Source organism: Eupeodes corollae, chromosome 2 (assembly GCF_945859685.1).
Source record: "Eupeodes corollae chromosome 2, idEupCoro1.1, whole genome shotgun sequence".
Lineage (NCBI taxonomy): Eukaryota > Metazoa > Arthropoda > Insecta > Diptera > Syrphidae > Eupeodes > Eupeodes corollae.
Window position 1 is genome coordinate 144,506,912 of NC_079148.1, and position 20,048 is coordinate 144,526,959.

A 20,048-nucleotide genomic window follows, 5' to 3' on the forward strand; every position below is an offset into this window, starting at 1 on the left:
TTAGAAATCGACCAGTGACTATTTAAAAGCGGTGATTATGCTCGATTTGTCGACTGACTTCGGAAATTTGAAGAGAGTGGAAGCGTTGGTGATGTCGTAAGGTCTGTGCATCATTGTTGAACATGCTTATTCGAAATATTTATATTGCTGCTTTAAGAGCAACTGTTTCTGACGATACAAACTTATCATTTTTCTCGCCATAGGGAGCCATTGAACGTATCTCACAGCTTTTTTTGGACGGCGGTTGAAGATCATGTTTTAGACGATATAGGGTTCCAAAACAATTTGGTACAAAACCCTATTATAGTTTCATTGCAAGAGAAGATGAGCGACGTTAATTGACGAACACGATTATACGTTTTCCTTAGTGCTATGTAAGAAACCGAACTTTCTTCTATTATTACCGAATTCTTGAAGCTTTCAAAACCAACTCTTCCCAAGTTATAGGCGAGATACCGACTAAATTTTTGTTTGTTTTTATTATTAACAAATTTAATGTTTAAACACAGTGCGAGCGTTAGAAAAAGTGGGAATACCGGTACACATTGGTCTTAAAGTTTTAAATATCAAAACGGGATGGGGAAATAGAGTTGGGTAAAGTATGCTCAATTCTTGATGTGCAGTTGAAAAAAGTATCTCTATATTTGACAATGCGTTTGAAATTGAGCGCAAAAGTTAATTGAAGGACATGCCTGGGAGTTGGAGTATATTATACGAGTTAAGGAAGGGAAAGCAAATGAGCAATTCGACAGAATATTACTTGTACAAATATCGTTAAAACAACGAAAGACTTGAAACAAGGCGCTGTGCAAAATTTTCGTCGATTTTTTTGGATTGTTTCCAAAACACTTGTTTTAGTGATACCTGCCGAAATATGAGAGTTATGGAAAAGTTTTGGATGAATGAGCGAAAATTGGTTAAAAAACCTCAATTTCCCGAGACGGTAATCTTCATGATATTGTTCTTAAAACTTGATAGCAAAGTCTAGGATTAAAATAAATTTACACCACAAATGTATCGCAAATTAAAAACAAAAAGGTTGTGCCCTATAGCCCGAGAAGAATTAGGGCCCAGAAAAAGTCTCAGCAAATCCATTTTTGAGAGTAAAGTCAGGGTTAATGGGGGCCTACAGTTGTTATGCCGAATTCGAATGGCGAATATGAAAAAACACTTTTCATGGCAAGATTTACTCTTGGAGGATTTCTTAATTTTTCGCAAGAGGCAGTAACCGTGAAAACACGACAGTTCCACGCACAAACCATTCCAACACACGGTAGTTTAAGGGAATCAAACTTAGCACAAGGATAACCAAGCAAGCACAGGAAAATAATTTATAAATTAGGTGGCGTAACAGTCCGTTGGGAACTAGGCAATTGTGACGTACAACTCTATACCATTCGTGTGTGCGAGTACTATTGTCAGGGATGAAGGGGACCTACAGTTTAAAGTTGAATCCGAACGGCTTACTAGAGAAAGCACTTTTCGAGACAAGAATTACTCTTGGAAGATTTGTCAATTTCTTGCACAGGCAAAGCTTGGTCGATAAAAAAAATTGTATCGCTGCGAGTGTTTTACTAAGCTTAAAATCGAAATCGAATTGGAAGATGAATGACCCGATAGAATTGCTTCTACTGCTAACATTATTAACAATCACACTACTGATTATGAATTTTCCCTCCTGCCTACTGCTCCTCTTAATTTGACTGCGTCTTGTAGAAATAATTGTAATAAAACATTAAAATTTTTATTTTGTAGAAAAGTCTCCACTCTTATTTTTAATCCTTTAAACACTATTGGTGCCAAAAAAATTGGTTACAAATGTTTCCTTATTATCTTGTAACCATTGCAAACCAATTCTAAGCAAAATTTATAATCTGCAACAAACAACACGTTAAATATCGCATTTTTTCGCTAAAAGTGGAGACTTTTCTAAGATATGACAATAATCCGAAAAATACTATTTTTTCCGTTTTTTCTTGTAGTGCCATCCATTAAATACATAAATCCACAAACCTGAAAGGTGAAAAGGTCATAGTTAAGCCTATTTAATCCTCTTTGCCAATGAACTTTGATATAAATCTCACTAACTGTAGATAGGTACTTAACTAAAACACAAATCGCACGAAATTAAAAAGATCTATAGACCACTTAAGAAACCAAAACTTTTATTGGCATCATCATTTACAAAATCTAAGATATTGTACCTACAAAAGTAATTTGAAGAAACTAATTAAACTAACGAGAGCTTCCCTGACGGCACGGTGTGGTTCTGACGGATGTTCGGTTTTAATTTCATTTCCAAAACAACAAACAAACACACAAACAATCATCGTTAAATAGTTCAAGATTTCCTTACTTTTAGGTCATCAAACTTAACTCAACTCAAATTAAAAGGAAATGTAAACCTCGCAACATCCATCCAAAGCATAAGCAAACATTAAGAGAACGCAAAACACAATAATTTTTCTTTTTTTTCAAAACCTCATGTCAACCAACTTTACTTTAAATACTTCAAACTAAACACGTCAACTTCGAAAAAAATCAAGGGAATTAAAAAGCGTGCGTTGCAATTAAATACAATAAAAAACACACATTACTCATTTTTGTAGGATATTATTTTCTTTTTGTATTTCATCAAGAAATCCAATCTTTTTTATTTCTTTTATTTTCTTTCAATTTATGTATTTTTTTTTCTTGTTTGTATTCATTCGCAAACAGTGCGAAACATAATAATTTACATTTGGTTGTCGCCTCGTTGACATTTTGGACTTCAACAAGTCAGCATAAACCAAGTCTGAAGTCTCAAAGACTTAAAGTTTGATGATATACTATAATGTAGCAAGTCACTCGTATGCAACGAATAAAATGACGACGATGAACGTCAACAAACGATGCAACGAGCGACAACGGACGCATTTTATTAAATAAAGAAAAGAAAAAATTATGTATGTAGATTTTTTTTTTCAAAAACAAAACATTCGAAAACAAAGAAACAATAATTTTCATAAACGGAGAGAACAAAAAAGGTGCAAAGTTTGCACGCGCATTTCTTTACATCACTAACTAACTCACTAACGTACAATTGCGCATAAAAAATAATATATTTTAAATAGTTTTCATTTACTTGGGATCATAAAGGTATGTTAATGGGCCTTTAAGAAAAAAAAATTTTTTTTATTGATGGAAAATCAAAAACGTTCGATAAAAGGAAAATTTAAGAAAAAAAAATCGATAACAAGAAGAAGTCACAGAACTATGGAAAAAGTACCATCTCTATCTCATAATAATATATCGATTATCAATTAAGGGTGCGTTCAAAGCTGATATTTCAATGAATCCATTTAAAGCAAGTTTGAGTAAAAACACTGTTCGGCAGATTTAGGATTTTTGTTTATAAAAAATCTTTAAAATGTTTAATTCAATTAAAAAAACAAAACATTTTAAGAACTTGATAGCCAAGATGGATTCGTTACAAAAAAGAAAAGAACTTTCAAGCCGTTCAAATAAAAATGGTTCAGTTTTTCTTTAAAATTATGAAAATTTGTTGAAAAATTACGTTATGAATTAATAAACACAATTAAATTTAAATTTCGACACAAAAATTGATGTCAAAAGAGGTTTTGGAATCATTTCCGACTCTTTAAATAAATCGTTTTTTTATTTTTCTAATATGAAAAGTTGAAAAATTATTGTTAGATTTATAGAAAACTTAAGCTAAGTACAGGTGATTGTCAGATCTAAAATTACGGTCTGATCTGTCATTTCTATCAGATCTCTGATAAAGGCAAACATACCAATAGTAAAATATTAGAAAAATTGACTGTTCACATGATGGAAAGATTTAGTTTCAAAGTCTTAAAATTAGATTGTCAGGTGGTTTACTGATTCGATTATGCTTTCGAGCAAGAAATATATATTTTATGACAATCAAAAAAGTGTAAACATATCCCAAGCAACGACATCTAATAGTTGTCAAAAATTATTTAACAATGGCTAAAAATTACATTTCTGTAAAATAACAACATTGTTGTAAGTTTACACGATTGTTAGACATTTTGTAAAATTTTTAAACTGACAAGTTTGAAAATATTGTAAGATCTGTCAGATCGTCAGTTTTTGCCTTTTTCAATACAGATAGAAACCTATTGTATCGAGAAATGGAAAATTGTCAGATATATGAGCAATGCCATCTGTTAGTTGTCAAACATTATGAAAAAATGAAAATTGTGGAAAAATATTGCTTCTGGGAGCATTGTCACACAAAATTGTACGTTTACACGTTTGTAAGATATTGTACATTTTTGTTGCTGACATTTTTGACAATATTCTTTGATCGGACAAATCGTTTTTTTTTTTTTTTTTTTTTAAATTCATTTTTATTAATTCATTCTTAAACCTATCTTAAAGCTAGACAAAAATTCATAAAACTAGCCTAATTATCCATAACTTACAACTAACTTAATGGTCCCATACGGACACTCTAAGTTAAACTATAACACTTAAAACTAATGCCTTTCGGCCCTAAGATCTATTTTACTTCATTTTAATTTTATTTATTTTGTATTTATTAGAAAATTATGAGAAAAAACTAATATCAAGGTCCTTTTTTATTTTTACTTAACAAACTACTTAAAATTAGGTCCTTAAATAAAACTTAAAGCTAACTTAAACTACCTAATCGGACAAATCGTCAGTATTTATCTTTGGCACAACAAAATATATGTACCTTTTTCATATGGAAAGGGAAAGTTTGTCAGATATCTGCGTAATGTCATCTTATAATTGTCAAACATCATCCTGACAATTGCTGACAGTGACGTTTCTGGAAGTAACGTCACACGGATTGAATTTTAACTTGATTATTAGGCATTTCGTACATTTTGTGTATTGAAAAGAATCGATTTTACAGGGAAATGGAAATTTTGTCAGATATACTGAGCAATGAAATTTTACAGTTGTAAAACATTATCTGACAACGATTTTAATTGAATTTTAACAAAATTGTGAAGACACTCGATTGTAAAAGATTTTTTCTGACAGATTTGACAATATTGTAAGATTTGCCACATCAAAGTCCAGCGGTCAGCAGGTATGTGCATCACAGGAGCACCAACCGCAGCACTGGAAGTGCTTTTAAACGTAACACCTCTTGATATCTTCTCCAAAATGGTGGCGGCCAACTCATGTGTGAGGCTTAGAGCCACCTCTCAATGGAACAGTAACAATACTGGACATACTTCTATTCTAGACAGTTTCAGATCTATCCCAGATCGCTTAGACTATACCACCCCCGAAAATGGTATTCGGTAAAAGCTTCCATGTGTCCATCCCTTCTAGATCCTCCTGTGAAGAAGAGAGATCGCTGGAAGACGATGCGGTATACTTCTATACTGACGGTTCAAAGACTGATCACGGAGTTGGAAGTGGTATCTTTTTAGAACAACTGAATCTCAGTCTATCCTATAGACTTCCCAATCAATGCAGTGTATTCCAGGCCGAAGTAATGGCGATTAAAGAAGCACTTTCTTGCTCAAAGAAAACGTTATATCTTGTAAGGATATACGATTCTTCTCAGACAGCCAAGCCGCTCTTAAATCTCTCGCGTCTGTCTCCACAAACTCTCAAACAGTCCACGATTGTCGATCATCTCTGAATGAGATGACGAAACAGTTTAATATTCACCTCATTTGGGTGTCGGGCCACAGAGAAATTCCGGGAAATTGCAAAGCCGATGAGCTTGCCAAAAACGGAACACTTCTGCTTAATGTTAGACAAAAACATAACAAATGAACACCACTTGCTACATGCAAATATCTTCTCAAGCAATATGCTCTAAAATCAACAAATGCTAGATGGTCACAGAGTACCACCGGCCTAGCAACCAAGCAAATATGGCCAAGCATAGACTTAAAACGGTCAAAATGCTTGATATCCATGAGCAGACAAAGTATAAGCTCTACAATTGGAGTAATAACAGGACACTGCCTAATAGGAAGACATGCTCTGAGGCTAGGGGTCTACACAAATGACTTTTGTAGAAGCTGTATGGACGAGGAGGAAGAGCAAACAGTCCAACACCTTCTATGTACATGTCCAGCACTCTCCATTAGAAGGAATAACTTTCTCGGTAATCCCTTCTTAAATAATACCAGTGAACTGGCAACGATTGACACAAAACGTGTCTCTAACTTTATTAAAAGTACGAAATGGTTTGTTTAAGTTCATTACTCTCCCATGAGTAACCTCATTAGTGGTATCACAATGGACCCTTGAAGTCTACGTGCGTCAATGATATCTGGACAGCCTCTCCAACCTAACCTAACCTAAGATTTTCCAAATAGCAAGTAAATAATATTCAATTAATTTTATATGACACTCAAAGTGTGAACAAATCCTAAGAAAAACATGTGATAGTTGTTATAAATCATCTGACAATGGAGATTTTAGCAGCATTTCTTTTTTGCTGACATATTTGACAATTTTATAAAATCTGACAAAGTTTTGAAGATTTTTTTCTGACAGGTTTGACAAAATTTGAAGAAAATTAAGAAAATAAATTATTTCAAACTCATTTTATATTATAGTCATTAAAAAGTAGTGTAAATATATCCTAAGCACTGAAATCTGACAAATGGAAATATCATCTGCTAACAAAATGGTGAATAATGACGTTTGTGGAAGTTTGTCACACAAAATAACAAGTTCACACGGTTGTAGAATTGCACATTTGATGAATTGTCAAAAATAAGAATCTAAATTAATCGATAAAATAATTATATGTCTAGTATTTAATAGACGTCAAAAGTGACATTAAGCAAAAACATGTGACCAACAGTAGTGGATTTATTTTTAAAACTTCTGAGGGAAACAAAATACAAAATTAGTTGGCGCACATTACATTTCGAATGCGTGCGTGATGCATCATTTTGTGTGTGCATATTCATAATTTGTCTGTCGTCTAGGCTTGGATGCATGAATGTAACAGGGGCACAATACAACACATCATATAATATTGCACGCCAAGCATAACAATAACAAGCAGAAGTAGCTCAGCGTTTTGTTTAACAACATAAACGACAAAAACAACTACAATAACAAAAACGATGTTGAAGATGAAGACGACTTAGTTTACAAAACAGAAAACTTAAATAACAATAAAAAGGAAGCAAAACAATAGCGTTAGCAAGAAATCCCATATAAAATAAAAAGAAAAGAGGAAAACAAATCAGCAAGCGTTGAGCGTTCATATCAAATCGCCATCACCATATTTTTATACTCGTATTGTATTTAGTTCCAAGTTCCAACGAACTTTTAGTGGCGCCACTATATCTGTCATTTGATCTCTATGAGATAATTTCACATTTGAAACAGAGTCAGCGAGGGCTCCCGTACATGGGACATAGAGGCATGGAGCATGGAGCATGATGGACCCAAGGAGCACAACCTATCATCAGAGAGACAGACTGTCATGATGATGTCTATAGCGGGATACAAGGGAATACGAGATTTCTGTAGAAGTACCAGAGACAAACGGTACGGACAACAGACACCATATACGAGTAGAAAAGCTGATAGAAGAGCAAAGGGATAAAGATTTGCTGCTCCAAATACCCTTTACACTATACAAGCTCCCGTACAAAGTCGTATATGTATTTTATATCCAGTGAAGAACGAAAACGAAGTGCAGCATTCTGTTTCGTTTAAAGCAGCTTCCGTGTGGTGTGCAGAGCGCACTCTGATTGAATGCAGTGAAACCTAATCCGTGTAAAGCTATTGCTGCTGTAGCACACTACCAGATTACTGGAGTCGCATGACACGACTTCTTGAAGATTAAAATCCAATCAGTCTTTTGATGAGAGAGAGAAAGAGCGAAAAAGAGGAACACTGAACCAGGATAGTGTGGTTTAAGGTTTAAGGTTTTGGTGATGGTGACACGGTTGATGGTGATGGGTTTCGTGGTGATGCGAGATTGTGTGATTTACTCCGGATAAGTGGGCGTTGGAACTGGCATACTGCACTTCTACACTGACTATCACGGCAAAAGTTTGCAATCAATCTGGGAAAGAAGATTGATTATGATCGCATGCACTGAACATACATATATGTCTTCTTCTTCAATATTAAGTAGATTACTTATAACATGAGTTTAAGTTTGATATGTGTATTGTATATATATATTTCCTAGCACAGAACATAGACATTATACGGCAAGAAATTAAAGTAATTATTAAGTAGAGTGACAGAGGGCGTTGGAAACAGCCAACAGCAGCATCGTGATTTTAGGTCTGTTCGTTTCCATTAATCTCTTTAAACTTCAAAATCAGTGTCTGATGAAGCACGCAATCTTGCATTAAAGTGTAAAATTGCTTAAAATTGCGCAGGTTGCAGAGTTTTTTGAAGGGTGACATGATTTTGCTATCATATTTCATGTGAATTTGAGCACAAACTTACACTGGTAGGAATATAGAGGTCTTATAGTGCTTTGAGTATTTAACAGCAACTAACCATACAGAACCAAATAAACTGTCACCTTAGTTCTTCTTTACCATTTCACTGAAAAGCTAAAGTCGTACACATATTTTGAGAACAATAAAAGCGTCCTTAACTGTTAACTTAAATGTCACTTAAAAAAGTGCTGCCAACTAGAAAATAATTCTATAAATGAATAGAAAACTTTGTTAATATTTTTTCGGTAAAAAAATGTAGATGATGTTAAGCATTTCAATAATTCGAGGAGATATTGGGTTTTGACAGTGACATACCGTTCCGATGAAAATTATTTGTTTAAATATAATAATTCCAGAAGACGTAGGGTTTTTGACAGTGACGCACCAAGCCGACCCGAATTAACTGCCATTGTAAAGCCACTTTTTTATAAGACAATTTCGACCGTTTGGTTAAGATCTGTGCAGTCACGTTGACAATATTGATATAAGAAGGCTAAGCTCGCCATATCTTGGATTCCTTAACTCAGTGAAAAAATTCCATTTCTGTCCGGCGCGACAGCTTTACTTGCTTTTATTTATTTACTGTCACGGTATATGGTAACAGAGGCCTTAGTAAGTAACCTTAATTCGAGTTAAACATTTCATCAAGTAGTTAAAGTCGAACACACATTGATCAAATATCAAATGATTTCTGTCAAATTTATTATCACTCACGAACAATGCTGCCAGCTTACCAAACATTTCTGAGAAACAGCCATAAGTCACCTAGATACGTAAGACCTTCTTACCAATTTTTTCTAGGAAATGTAGTGACTTTGTTAAATATTCTATTCTTTATTTAGCACAACCTTAACTTTGAAGTTTAAGTTTTGCAAATTCTTAAAGTCGAATCATATATCAAATGCAATCTGTCAAAATAATTTTTACTCCAAAACGATGCCGACAACTAGAAGAAAACTTTTAAAAAAGAGCTTTGAATCAATTAGGTACATAAATCCTAAGCTTTTTACAAACTTTTATTTGGAAATATGTATTTTACGTTAAGTATTTTATAAATTTCATTGAAGGTGGGATTTTTGACAGAGACCTACCCTGCCGACCGCAATCACCTGTCACCTTAAGTAGGAAAAAATTTATGGCGTACACACATTTTTATAAAATATCAAACGTCATCTGTCAAATTTATCATCACTCCGAAAAAGTGCTGCCAGCCTAATACAAAACTTTTATAAAAGAAACATAAATCACATAGATACGTAAATCTTAACCTTGTAACCAATTTTTCTTAGAAAAAATTACAGTACGTTAAGAATTCTAATAATTCTAACTATACCACGCCCTATGAATCGCAAATTGATTATAAATTTCTCTCAAAACGTAATCTTTGAACCAATTATGTACGTCAAACTAATTTAAAAAACAACAACACACCTCTACACGAGGAAGCTAATTCAAGCTCATTGAAACGGCCGGCGGCCTGCAACTGAGGCGACGATGACACTTCCTGAAAATATTTTTCTGACCTCAACTTACTTTTTGCAACGAAACGAAGTCATTGATGTTCATTGCATAACTGATTTACAACAAAAACAACAATAATAATCATAATGTGCAACAAGCTGCAGCGCAATTAACATCTCGCATTCAGCTCCAGTTCGACGAACTACATTTCAGAAACAAACACCCTTTGAATAAAATTTGCAAAAACTTTAAGTGTGTCGATGTCGATTGAATATATCGAACGAACCTCGATGCCGCCGCGCCTCCTCCGCTACCATCACCATCATGACCGCCGCGTGATAGACTCCTCTTTTTTTAAACTGCTGTCGGGAATACCAATTAATTTAAAGTGACATCATGTGTGTGTTTTAAAGCTGTGCACACATGAGGCAAAGAGCTCTACACTACCGACGACGACGACGTTTAAACGATGCAATATATACTGAAATCGAAGATGACGAAAAAGTTTAAATATGCGGGTGGAAGGGGGTTTGTAGGAGTACCATTTTTATACAATTTTGAGTGCTGTTCAATATTCCAAGAAGGCTTGAATTTAAGTCAGGCAAAGGCAAATCCAAAGACAAAAAGAAAACGAAAACAAATCAAAGACTCCATCATTGGAGAGATCCCAGAATGAAAACATCAACATAACGTAGATAATCCGATTTTTTAAGGCAAGTCTGTGTCTTTCTATAGATTCCTAAAAAACGTGACCAATTTAACTACAGCAATTTTATAGTTATCTCTCTACCTCTCTCATATTTGCATAAGCTGTACTTTTGCATGCTTTTGACGTTTGATGGTTTATATATCGTTTCTGATATTATGCAGTGAAATAAATCAAAATATTTTGGCGTATCAGATTGAAATATCGAACTTAGATACATATCGTTAGTATTTTCTTTTGAAAATCAAATCAAAAACGATTAGAATAACGTTTTATAAAATGTCTTTGAGACTTTGATTGGTGAATTTTAAATTGTTAAGTTTTTGTGTGTTATGGGAACAACATTTTGTAGAACTTATGAAGACTCGCATAAGAATTTGAAATATTAATATTTATGTGAACTTACTTCGAAATGAGCTGGACGTTGATTCTAGAATGCCTCGCAAACTTTTTGTGTGATGATGTAATAGTCGTTCAAATTCAGTCGTTGATTTTAATTTTAATTCTGTTTCGGTTGCATTTGAACAGCAATGTCCACCACATATTGGTCCTGTAAAATATAAGAGAAAAAAATGTTATTTAGTTAGGAAATTTAAGAAAATAAAGATTAATCTAAACCTAAAATAAGACAAAAGTTTCCAAAAAATCAGACATTAAGTGACAGGTCCTTCATCATATCGAAAGAAAAATGTTTCAATGTTATTGAAACAAATGTTTGACAGTTTAACATACTCAATTGTCAAACCACAGAAAACATCGAAATTTCTCATACAGCAAAAAAAACACTCAATAGTTGTAGCATTAGTAATATAATTTGTATTAGTAATATTACATATGAATGAATGAACACATTTAATGACCCAATTTGTAAATAAAAGTGTGGACAGCCCTTAAAAAAGCAATTTCACAGTTGACAATTAATTAATTTAAACAATATTTTAAAAACTAATAAAGAATGAAAAACAATAAGACAAATATTATTTGCTCCATTAGAAAGCAAAGCCAACTCATAATTTGACAGTTATGACAGAAAAATCGATTTGACGTATCATTATTTTATGTCTCGTTCCCACTTGATGGTTTTTAAAAGATAGAAAATTGAAATGACATTAACATATGTTTTTTAATAATTGTGAAAGCAGGGAAAAGTGAACAAAAGCAAATGTGTACCTTAACAAAATTCAAGGTGTGATCAAAGGCTAATTAATCAGTTTAAAGTGACATTTTTTTAGTGCAGGTGCATATAAACTGAAAGTTTTAAAATAGAAGATGTACAAATTTTTAAGGGATAAAACTTTATCCTTTTTGTAAGGACTTCGTGGTTCACACAATGGCGACGTAATTTGTGTCAAAAAAATATGCGTGTAAACGAGTAAAAATAATAATATAAAGTCAAAATAAGTTGTCTTACAAAACTAGTGTGAACACAGCATAATACAACTGTACAGTTCTGATTTCATTCTAAAAAACCTGGCTTGCTGTCAAACAATTTCTTCATGTTGAATTTGCACTAAAAATAGCTTTTAAATATATTTTAAAGTTTGACAGATGTGACATATAAATGTTTGCTGCATTTATGACATTATATTTGTTAGCGACTTATTTTGACGCCTTAAAAATTTCATGTCTTTATGTCACTAGTCTCATAAAAACCTAGTGTGAGCCTAGAGTCATGAGTATATATAGTTTTAATTAAATTAGAGAAAACTGACAGCAAGGTGACATTTTTCAGTACAGTAACTAACACGTTACAAAATAGATGGTGCTCAAATGGCATTAAAGAATCAAACTTAAATTGCTTCACTGACTAGACTACATTTGGAAAAAATAATTTAATTTTGAGTTTCAAATGAAAAAAGCTAGAAAATCCACCTCACAATTTGACAGATATGACAGATAAATGTTTGCTGTATTTGTTGAGTTGTTTTATAAGACCCTAGTATGAGCGAAGAATAATGAATCCGTACAGTACTTAATAAATTTAAAAGTAAACTGACAGAAAAGTGACATTTTCTGTGCAGTTACTAACAGGTTATAAAATAGATGATGCACACATGGCATTAAGGAACCAAAATTAAGTTGCTTCATTGATTAAACATTTACATTTGGAAAAATAGTTTCGTTTTGAGTTTAAAATGAAAAAAGCTATAAAATTCACCTCACGATTTGACAAATATGACAGATTAATGTTTGCTGTATTTAAGACAATATATTTTTTTTTTGGAGTTGTTTTATAAGACCCTAGTGTGAGCGAAGAATAGTGAATCCGTAGTTCAAATAAATTTAAAAGTAAACTGACAGCAAAACGACATTTTCTGTGCAGTTAAGGTTATAAAATAGATGATGCACACACGGCATTAAGGAATCAAACTTAAATTGCTCCACATTTACATGTGCAAAAACTGACTTCATGTTAAATTTTCAATCAAAATACTATAAATATTTTTCGTTTTTCAAAAGAAAAACTTTTTCTTATAAGGAAGTTGATTTTGAACCACACACAAAAATGACATAATGTGTGTCACTTTTATGTCAATCACATTTCACATTTATATACCACGAGTCAAGTGCTCGAGTATACGACCTACTTCTTCTAACCGCTTAAAACATATCAAAAGAATAAAATATCTTTTACTTGAGGCGCATAATCTTGTGAATCTGTGAAATCGCAGTAGAAAAGTTTATATTTTTCTCTTTTTTTTTTTTTGGAAATGAAGATGACGGAATGTTTTTTTTTTTTTTTTAATGCCAAGCCAATCTTTTGCATGTCACAATCTTTAAAAGAGTTGGCATCAAAAAATAAAGTTTTTGCAAAAAACTTTCCTCCTTGAGATGTGCACAGAAAGAGGAAAAAGCGAGAAAGATTGAAGAAGAAGAAGAAATAAAAAACTAAAAATAGAAAATCTGTTTAAATGAAATATAAAGTGTCTCCGCAACAAAACTTCTTCAACACTCCTATTTTCTCTTCTTCAGTTTAAAGCTTGATGGTGTATTCTTGTTGCAGTGGGTGTTTTTTTTAAAGTAAGAAGTAAAGAACTTTAAGTTGGCAACACTGCTTTAATTGGCAACCATTTTGACAGCTGTCAAGTGATTTGGTTTTAGTTTGTTTTGACATTTCAATTTGTAGTAGTAGTAGTAGTAGTAGTAGTAGTAGTAGTATTTTTATTCATAATTAAATTTTAACATTAAATTTTAACAAAAATGGTTTATATAGCATGGCAAAATGCCGTCTGCCAGATTGGCAATAAAGTATGATTACTAGTTTGTAATACAAGTTTTCCTCAAATTATAATAAGTCGTGTTTTTTTCAGGTTCTTATTTATATACAAGAATGATTGTTACAACAATAGTGCATAAGGTGGAACATTTGCATATACATAATTATATATATTTTTTCTTCATTTAAAAGCTTTCATTTTGTATTCTTAATCTATATTTTAGTGCGATTTTGCAATACTCATAAAGTAGCGGAACATTTATCTGATTTAGTTGCATAATAACCTCTTCCTCCGATAAGAAATCGTGCCCAAAGACACTTCTCCTCGTTTCCCTTAAAGTTGGGCATCTTCCAATGAAGTGGATAACATCTTCACGTTCGGCCAGGTTACATATACTGCATTCCAATGGCAAATCTGCTCTGTGGGGAATATAATTAAGGTTCAGCAATTCACTTCGAAGCCTGACCATCGTAGAAATTTTTTGTACACTATTAGAGTCGTGAAAGTAATTTGTATTTACCAAGTTGTGGTTAAGTCTACTATAGATTGATCTGTACAACGACCCAGATGCTTCCGTTACGTAATCTTCTCTATATTGCTCATCTGTTTTTTCTATTATCTCGTACAAATTTCCTTTAGTACTTGCCACATCTTCAATGTTGATATTTAAGCTTAAATTACAACGCTGTGCCAATCCCATCCAGTCTGCATACCAACTTTTTCTACCTTCCATAGCTTTTACTACGATTTTCCTAATAAGTCGAGTCTCCGGCATCATCATAACCTTAAGTAAATAATCCGCTTGGAGCTTAAGCGTTTTTATGAACAGCGGTGATAGCCCCGTCTCAATCATAATAACATAATTAGGCGTGTTTGCTGGTAGATGGAATATCCTTTTCACATAAAACCTCAAAAGTTGTTCCACTGTGTCAAACTTCTTACTTCCCCAAACCTGAGATCCATATAGCAGAATGGTCTCCGCAACTGCTTCAAATACCTTGTATTTGCTGCTATGCGCGATGTTTTTGTTCATAAAACATTTCTTCCATGAGATATTGATAGCCGCTTTTGCTTTCTGGAGCTTTTCCTTAAAATGCTTCTCCATACTCAAGTTCTTCGAGAAGTAGACACCTAGATACTTATAATCGTTGACAATCTCAATATTTTCCCCATTGAATTTCCACTTTTCGTTTGATGCGGTTCTTCCACCACTTTTTCTAAAAATCATTACTTTCGATTTTTCGATATTGACTATGAGGTTCCATAACCGGCAATAATCATGTACTCTATTGATCATGAGTTGCAGAGTTTCAGGGGAATTTGCAAACATTACTACGTCATCCGCAAAGAGAAGCGCCTTTATACTCTCTCCCGCGAAGACCACTCCGCCGGGCAGATAGTCAATCAGATCATCTATGAAGAGAACATTTCAATTTGAATAGACTGATGCACACATGGAAAAGTTTGGTAATCGCATAGTTTCAAGTTAAAGAATCGTGAATTGACTATTTTCTGTAAAGATCATAGTTTCAATGCCACAAGCTTATATTTTGAATAAAGTGAAATTCGTGTCAACTCAATATAAAAAATTTAAGTTTTCTTCCATCATACCAAAATTCCAAACCTGCAAGAAAAACACCCTTTACATATCTGAATCTCATCATGATTTTATATATTTTTGCAACACTTTGAATTTTAATTATTAAAGGCTTTCAATTTTAACTAATTGTGTGGCAAACACTTTTGAAAGCACATTTTCTTAAGCGTCCATCCCAACATATACATAGCTCGTGTTCTATTTGCATATTCAAGATCTCTTCTGCTTCTGCATCTTACATATTTGATAAATCTTATATTGGAACTCAAGTATATATTGGGTTTGGTTGGTAACATGGTTTGGACGGAACATCAGCATCATCACATCATCACAACAAAGTGGCAAAACAAACTCTACACAACCGAAAAATATCTTCAATTCAATTGAATTCCATTAAAATCCAATGAAGCCTATTTGAAGAAGGTGAAGATGAAGCAGAAGCTGAAGCTTGGAAGCTGAAGCAGTATCAGAAGCATCACCTATAATATACATAGAATAATATGTTGTGCATGCTCTCATCTCAAAAGTGTGTCAAGGTGTTTCTGGAGTGTGCTATTCCTCTTTAGAAAGATTGGGTATACATGTGAGAAGATGAGGTAACAACAGCTCAAGTACGTATTTGGTTGTCTTTTGCAGTGCACAGAATTCTCGGGGAAGCACCCCATATTGCCATTAGAACCGTCAGAAACATATGATGATGCACATAGAAAACACTCCTCACTGGATGCATGGGCTGAGGATAAGGAGGATGATACCATTAGTGTAGCGTCATATCGTCATTCAGTGTGAACGTGCAGCTGAAGCTTTTGCATCATCATTCTCCATCGTATGTACGTACGTATCCGTTTCTTCGTGTGTATACGTATACACAAGGACTTCCGAATTAATTTGCGGTGCACACCGAAGCAAAGATCAAATTGTGGAAAGAAGAAATCTTGGCTCTGGCCGGAAGAAGCCGAAGCTGAAACCCAAACTCAAGCCACATCCACACAAATCCCAAACCAACTATAACAAAAATTCCATCCCATTTTATTTTAGACCAAACTGACCAAAACCATCACCCATTGCGAAGGATCGAAGGATATCGTGCGGCGCGGCGTTACTCGCATACCCTGCTTCCTCAAGGGAATCTAGTCTTCTGTAGTCTTTTATGTAATCTTCAATTTTTCGTGTATCCGGATTTAGATTTGTTGATGGTTGTTTTTCTTTTTCTCTCTTCTTTTGGTCTTCGTTAGTTTATATTGAAAAAGGATATTTTTACTCCTTGATGATGCAGTTGCAGACGTTTCGCCGCCAATTCAATTCAATTCAATTCAATCGATGTTTGTGTGTTTTCTATTCATTTGTGTAAAATATACGAAAGTATTTATAATGCTGAAGGTTTGAGCATGTCAAACCAAGGACTATGACTATGACTATAAGATGGACTTGGATCCTGAGCCAAAATACTCGCTAAGATAGTTTAGGTTTTTTTTTTCGTTCTTCCTTTCAATATTTTTACTTGTGGAATGGGTTAGGAAGGGTAGTAGTGTTAAGAATCCAAGGATGAGCTTGGATATTTTTGATTCAAAATTGTTTGGCAAATAAACTAAACATGGTTATGGGTATGACTATGGCTATCCATAGACATAAGTTTGAAAGGATTAAGCAAAAAGCTGATGGATATGGATTAAATGAAAACCAAGATACATGGCGGTGATGATAAGCAGAATATATAAAGGATAAAATGCATTACATACAAACTTTAATGCATCAACGTTTTTCCAAACGCATATCAAATGCTTTTTGCAAAATTGAAGAGTCATCATTTTATACTTGAGGAAAAATATTGATCTCTTTAGCTTTTAGTATTTATGAATTGATGCAAGAAATATGCGAAATAATGAGATGATTTTTAGAAGAATATGTTTAATGTATCATCATTTCTCGTTATGTGGAGATTTACTAAAGTTTAACTGATGACTTTTAGAATTTTATGGAGAGAAGGCTTGGGAAAAAGTTTGAATCAGGAAGATATAGAAAAAGAATTTAAAAGAGCTCAACTGTTTACTTGGCTTATAGAAGACTGTTTAAAGCGGGAAGTTTAGTCCATCTTGTAAATTTAACAAGGGATTATTATTAAATCTACAAAGTATCATGTCAATTTAACCAGATTTGTATTAATTTTACTTTTTGTTCATGATAAACAGGTTGAGTATTTAAGGATAGGTTAGGTTAGGTTGAAGAGGCTGCCCAAGATGGAAACGGATACACTTAGGCTAGTTTAATGGCCCATTGTGTTACCGCATGAATCTTAAGGCTTTCTTCTAAACTCAATGGAACCAGTTTGAGTCCCTTACAAAACCTGAGAGGCTGATTATGCTGATATGATTTGATTTGTGATTTATGAGATCATCTGCCTTACAGTTACCTGGAATGTCTCTATGGCCCGGCACCCAGCAAAGGTGAATATTAAACTGTTGTGCCATCTCCATTAGAGATGATCGACAGTTATGGACTGTTATAGAATTTGTAGAGACAGAGTCCAAGTCCAGTGATTTGATAGCAACCTAACTATCTGAGAAAATACGGATATAAGATGTTGACATCATGTTTTCTTTAAGCCAGGATAAGACTTCTTTTATTTCCAGAAGTTCTAATTGGAACACACTACAATGATTGAGAAGGCGGAATGAGAATGAGTGAGTCGTTCAGAGTACATACCTCCACCAACCTTAACTTTTGATTTTGAACCATCTGTATAAAAATGGATTGAGCCATTTTCCAGAAATGTTCTATCCTCCCAGAAAGATCTGGGAGGAATAGAAATCTGGAAATTTCTGTTGAATAGCAGTTGATGGATGGTGTAGGTTGTGTGATTTGGAATTGATTTTAAATACCTAATTACGGAGTGGCCAATATTGTTGTAAGTCCACTGCGACGAAGCATTGAGGCGAATAGCAGAGCTTGCTGCTATTTGTTTGATAAATATGTTTACAGTTATTAGATAGAGTAAGGTGTCCAGTGCCGCAGATGGGGTCGTGCGAAGCGATCCGCTTATACATGGGCAAGCTGAACGTTGTTCTTTATTTAACTTATCCCTGTTTATACCTTTCTCTAAAGCAGTCTACCATACTGCCACACCGTATATTAAAATCGGTCTGATTACCGATGTGTATAACCAATGCGTGATTCTGAGATGTAAGCCCCATTTATTACCGATAGCTTGTTTTCAAGAAAAGAGAGCTACAGTAGCTTCTTTGAATCTTTCCTGTACGTTGGATTTTCAATTTAGTTTTTTATATAAGACAAGACCCAGGTATTCAGCCTTGTCTGAGAATTTAAATTGGATTTCTTTAATATGGGGAGGGTTGACAAATGGAATTTTGTATCTCCTCGAAAATAAGACCAGATCGGTTTTGTGTGGGTAAACACCCAGTCCACACCGATCAGCCCAAAGTATTAGTCTGTCCAAGGCATTTTGAAAGAGTTCTTTTAGGATGTTAAGATGCTTTCCTGAAACTGCTATAGCAACGTCGTCCGCATAGGCTATCACTCTGAAACCCTCCGCATCCAGACTAGTTAGGATTTCATTCACCACTAGGTTCCAGAGGAGAGGAGATATAATACCACCTTGCGGTGTCCCTTCGACTAACGAATCGTCTGCAGAAGAGTTTCCCAGTTTTGAGTTAATTATTCTGCTAGTAAAATGAATTAACTCCCGAAGCGAGCTCTCTACATTTCGAGATGTTAGTGCAGATGTGTCCACGTTGTTAAAAGCACCTTCGATGTCAAGGAAAGCAACCATAGTGAACTCTTTAAGATGGAGGGAATATTCGACGGTTCGTACTAAGGTGTGTAACACTGTTTCCACCGATTTACCTTTACATTAGGCATGTTGAGACGAAGAGAGTAGTCTTGTATCAATACTTGCGCTTAAATGGATATCAATCAATCTTTCCAAGGTCTTAAGAAGGAATGATGACAGACTTATAGGTCGTAGATCTTTAGGATTGACTTGGGAGCATTTACTTGCTTTAGGTATAAAAACAACTTTTACTTCTCTCCATGCCGAGGGAATATGGACCAGGTAAAGACAGCTGTTAAAAATTGCCTCAAGGATTGGTGCAATTATGTCAGAAGTCTTTTGTAGCTCAGCTGGTATTATTCCATCTGGTCCTGCAGATTTAAAAGGTTTGAAGCTGTTGAGAGCATATTGTAGCTTGTCCCTTGAGATCAGACCTATTGGATATGTTGTATTGGGACTTAAACGTATATTACTGTTGCAGGTTTCGGTAAGAGAACTACCATGAAAATAGTTTGTCCAATAGCCTTCTGCATTTTCTAAGCACCGTGGCATCGCTGGATTCGTTGAAAGAATTTCCCGTATATATAAAGGCTTCGGAAGTTTCTTCTATCGTGCCACAGAAGGATCGCCAAGAAGATCGCTTAGATTTCCTTAGTGCCTTCTTGTAGATTCTTAGGGATTCTTGTAAGAGTCCCAGTGAGAGGCTAGTTTTGCCTCGATTGAAGAGTTTAATGCATTCTTTTCTAAACGAGTCAAGTTCTGAGGCCCACTATTGTGCTTTCATCTTTCCCCTTATGTGTATAAGTTGGCAAGCAATTTCCAGCGATCTGTT

At 34.2% G+C, this 20,048-nt stretch overlaps 1 protein-coding gene across 1 annotated transcript in view; it reads right to left on the reverse strand.

Annotated features, from left to right (window-relative positions):
• The window catches only part of LOC129947904 (division abnormally delayed protein), a 371,073-nt gene that overhangs the window by 85,592 nt on the left and 265,433 nt on the right, over nucleotides 1-20,048 (reverse strand). The window contains exon 2 of the mRNA XM_056058659.1: nucleotides 11,021-11,164. Within this exon, the coding sequence (XP_055914634.1) occupies nucleotides 11,021-11,164 (144 nt within the window). The remainder of the gene's footprint in view (nucleotides 1-11,020; nucleotides 11,165-20,048) is intronic.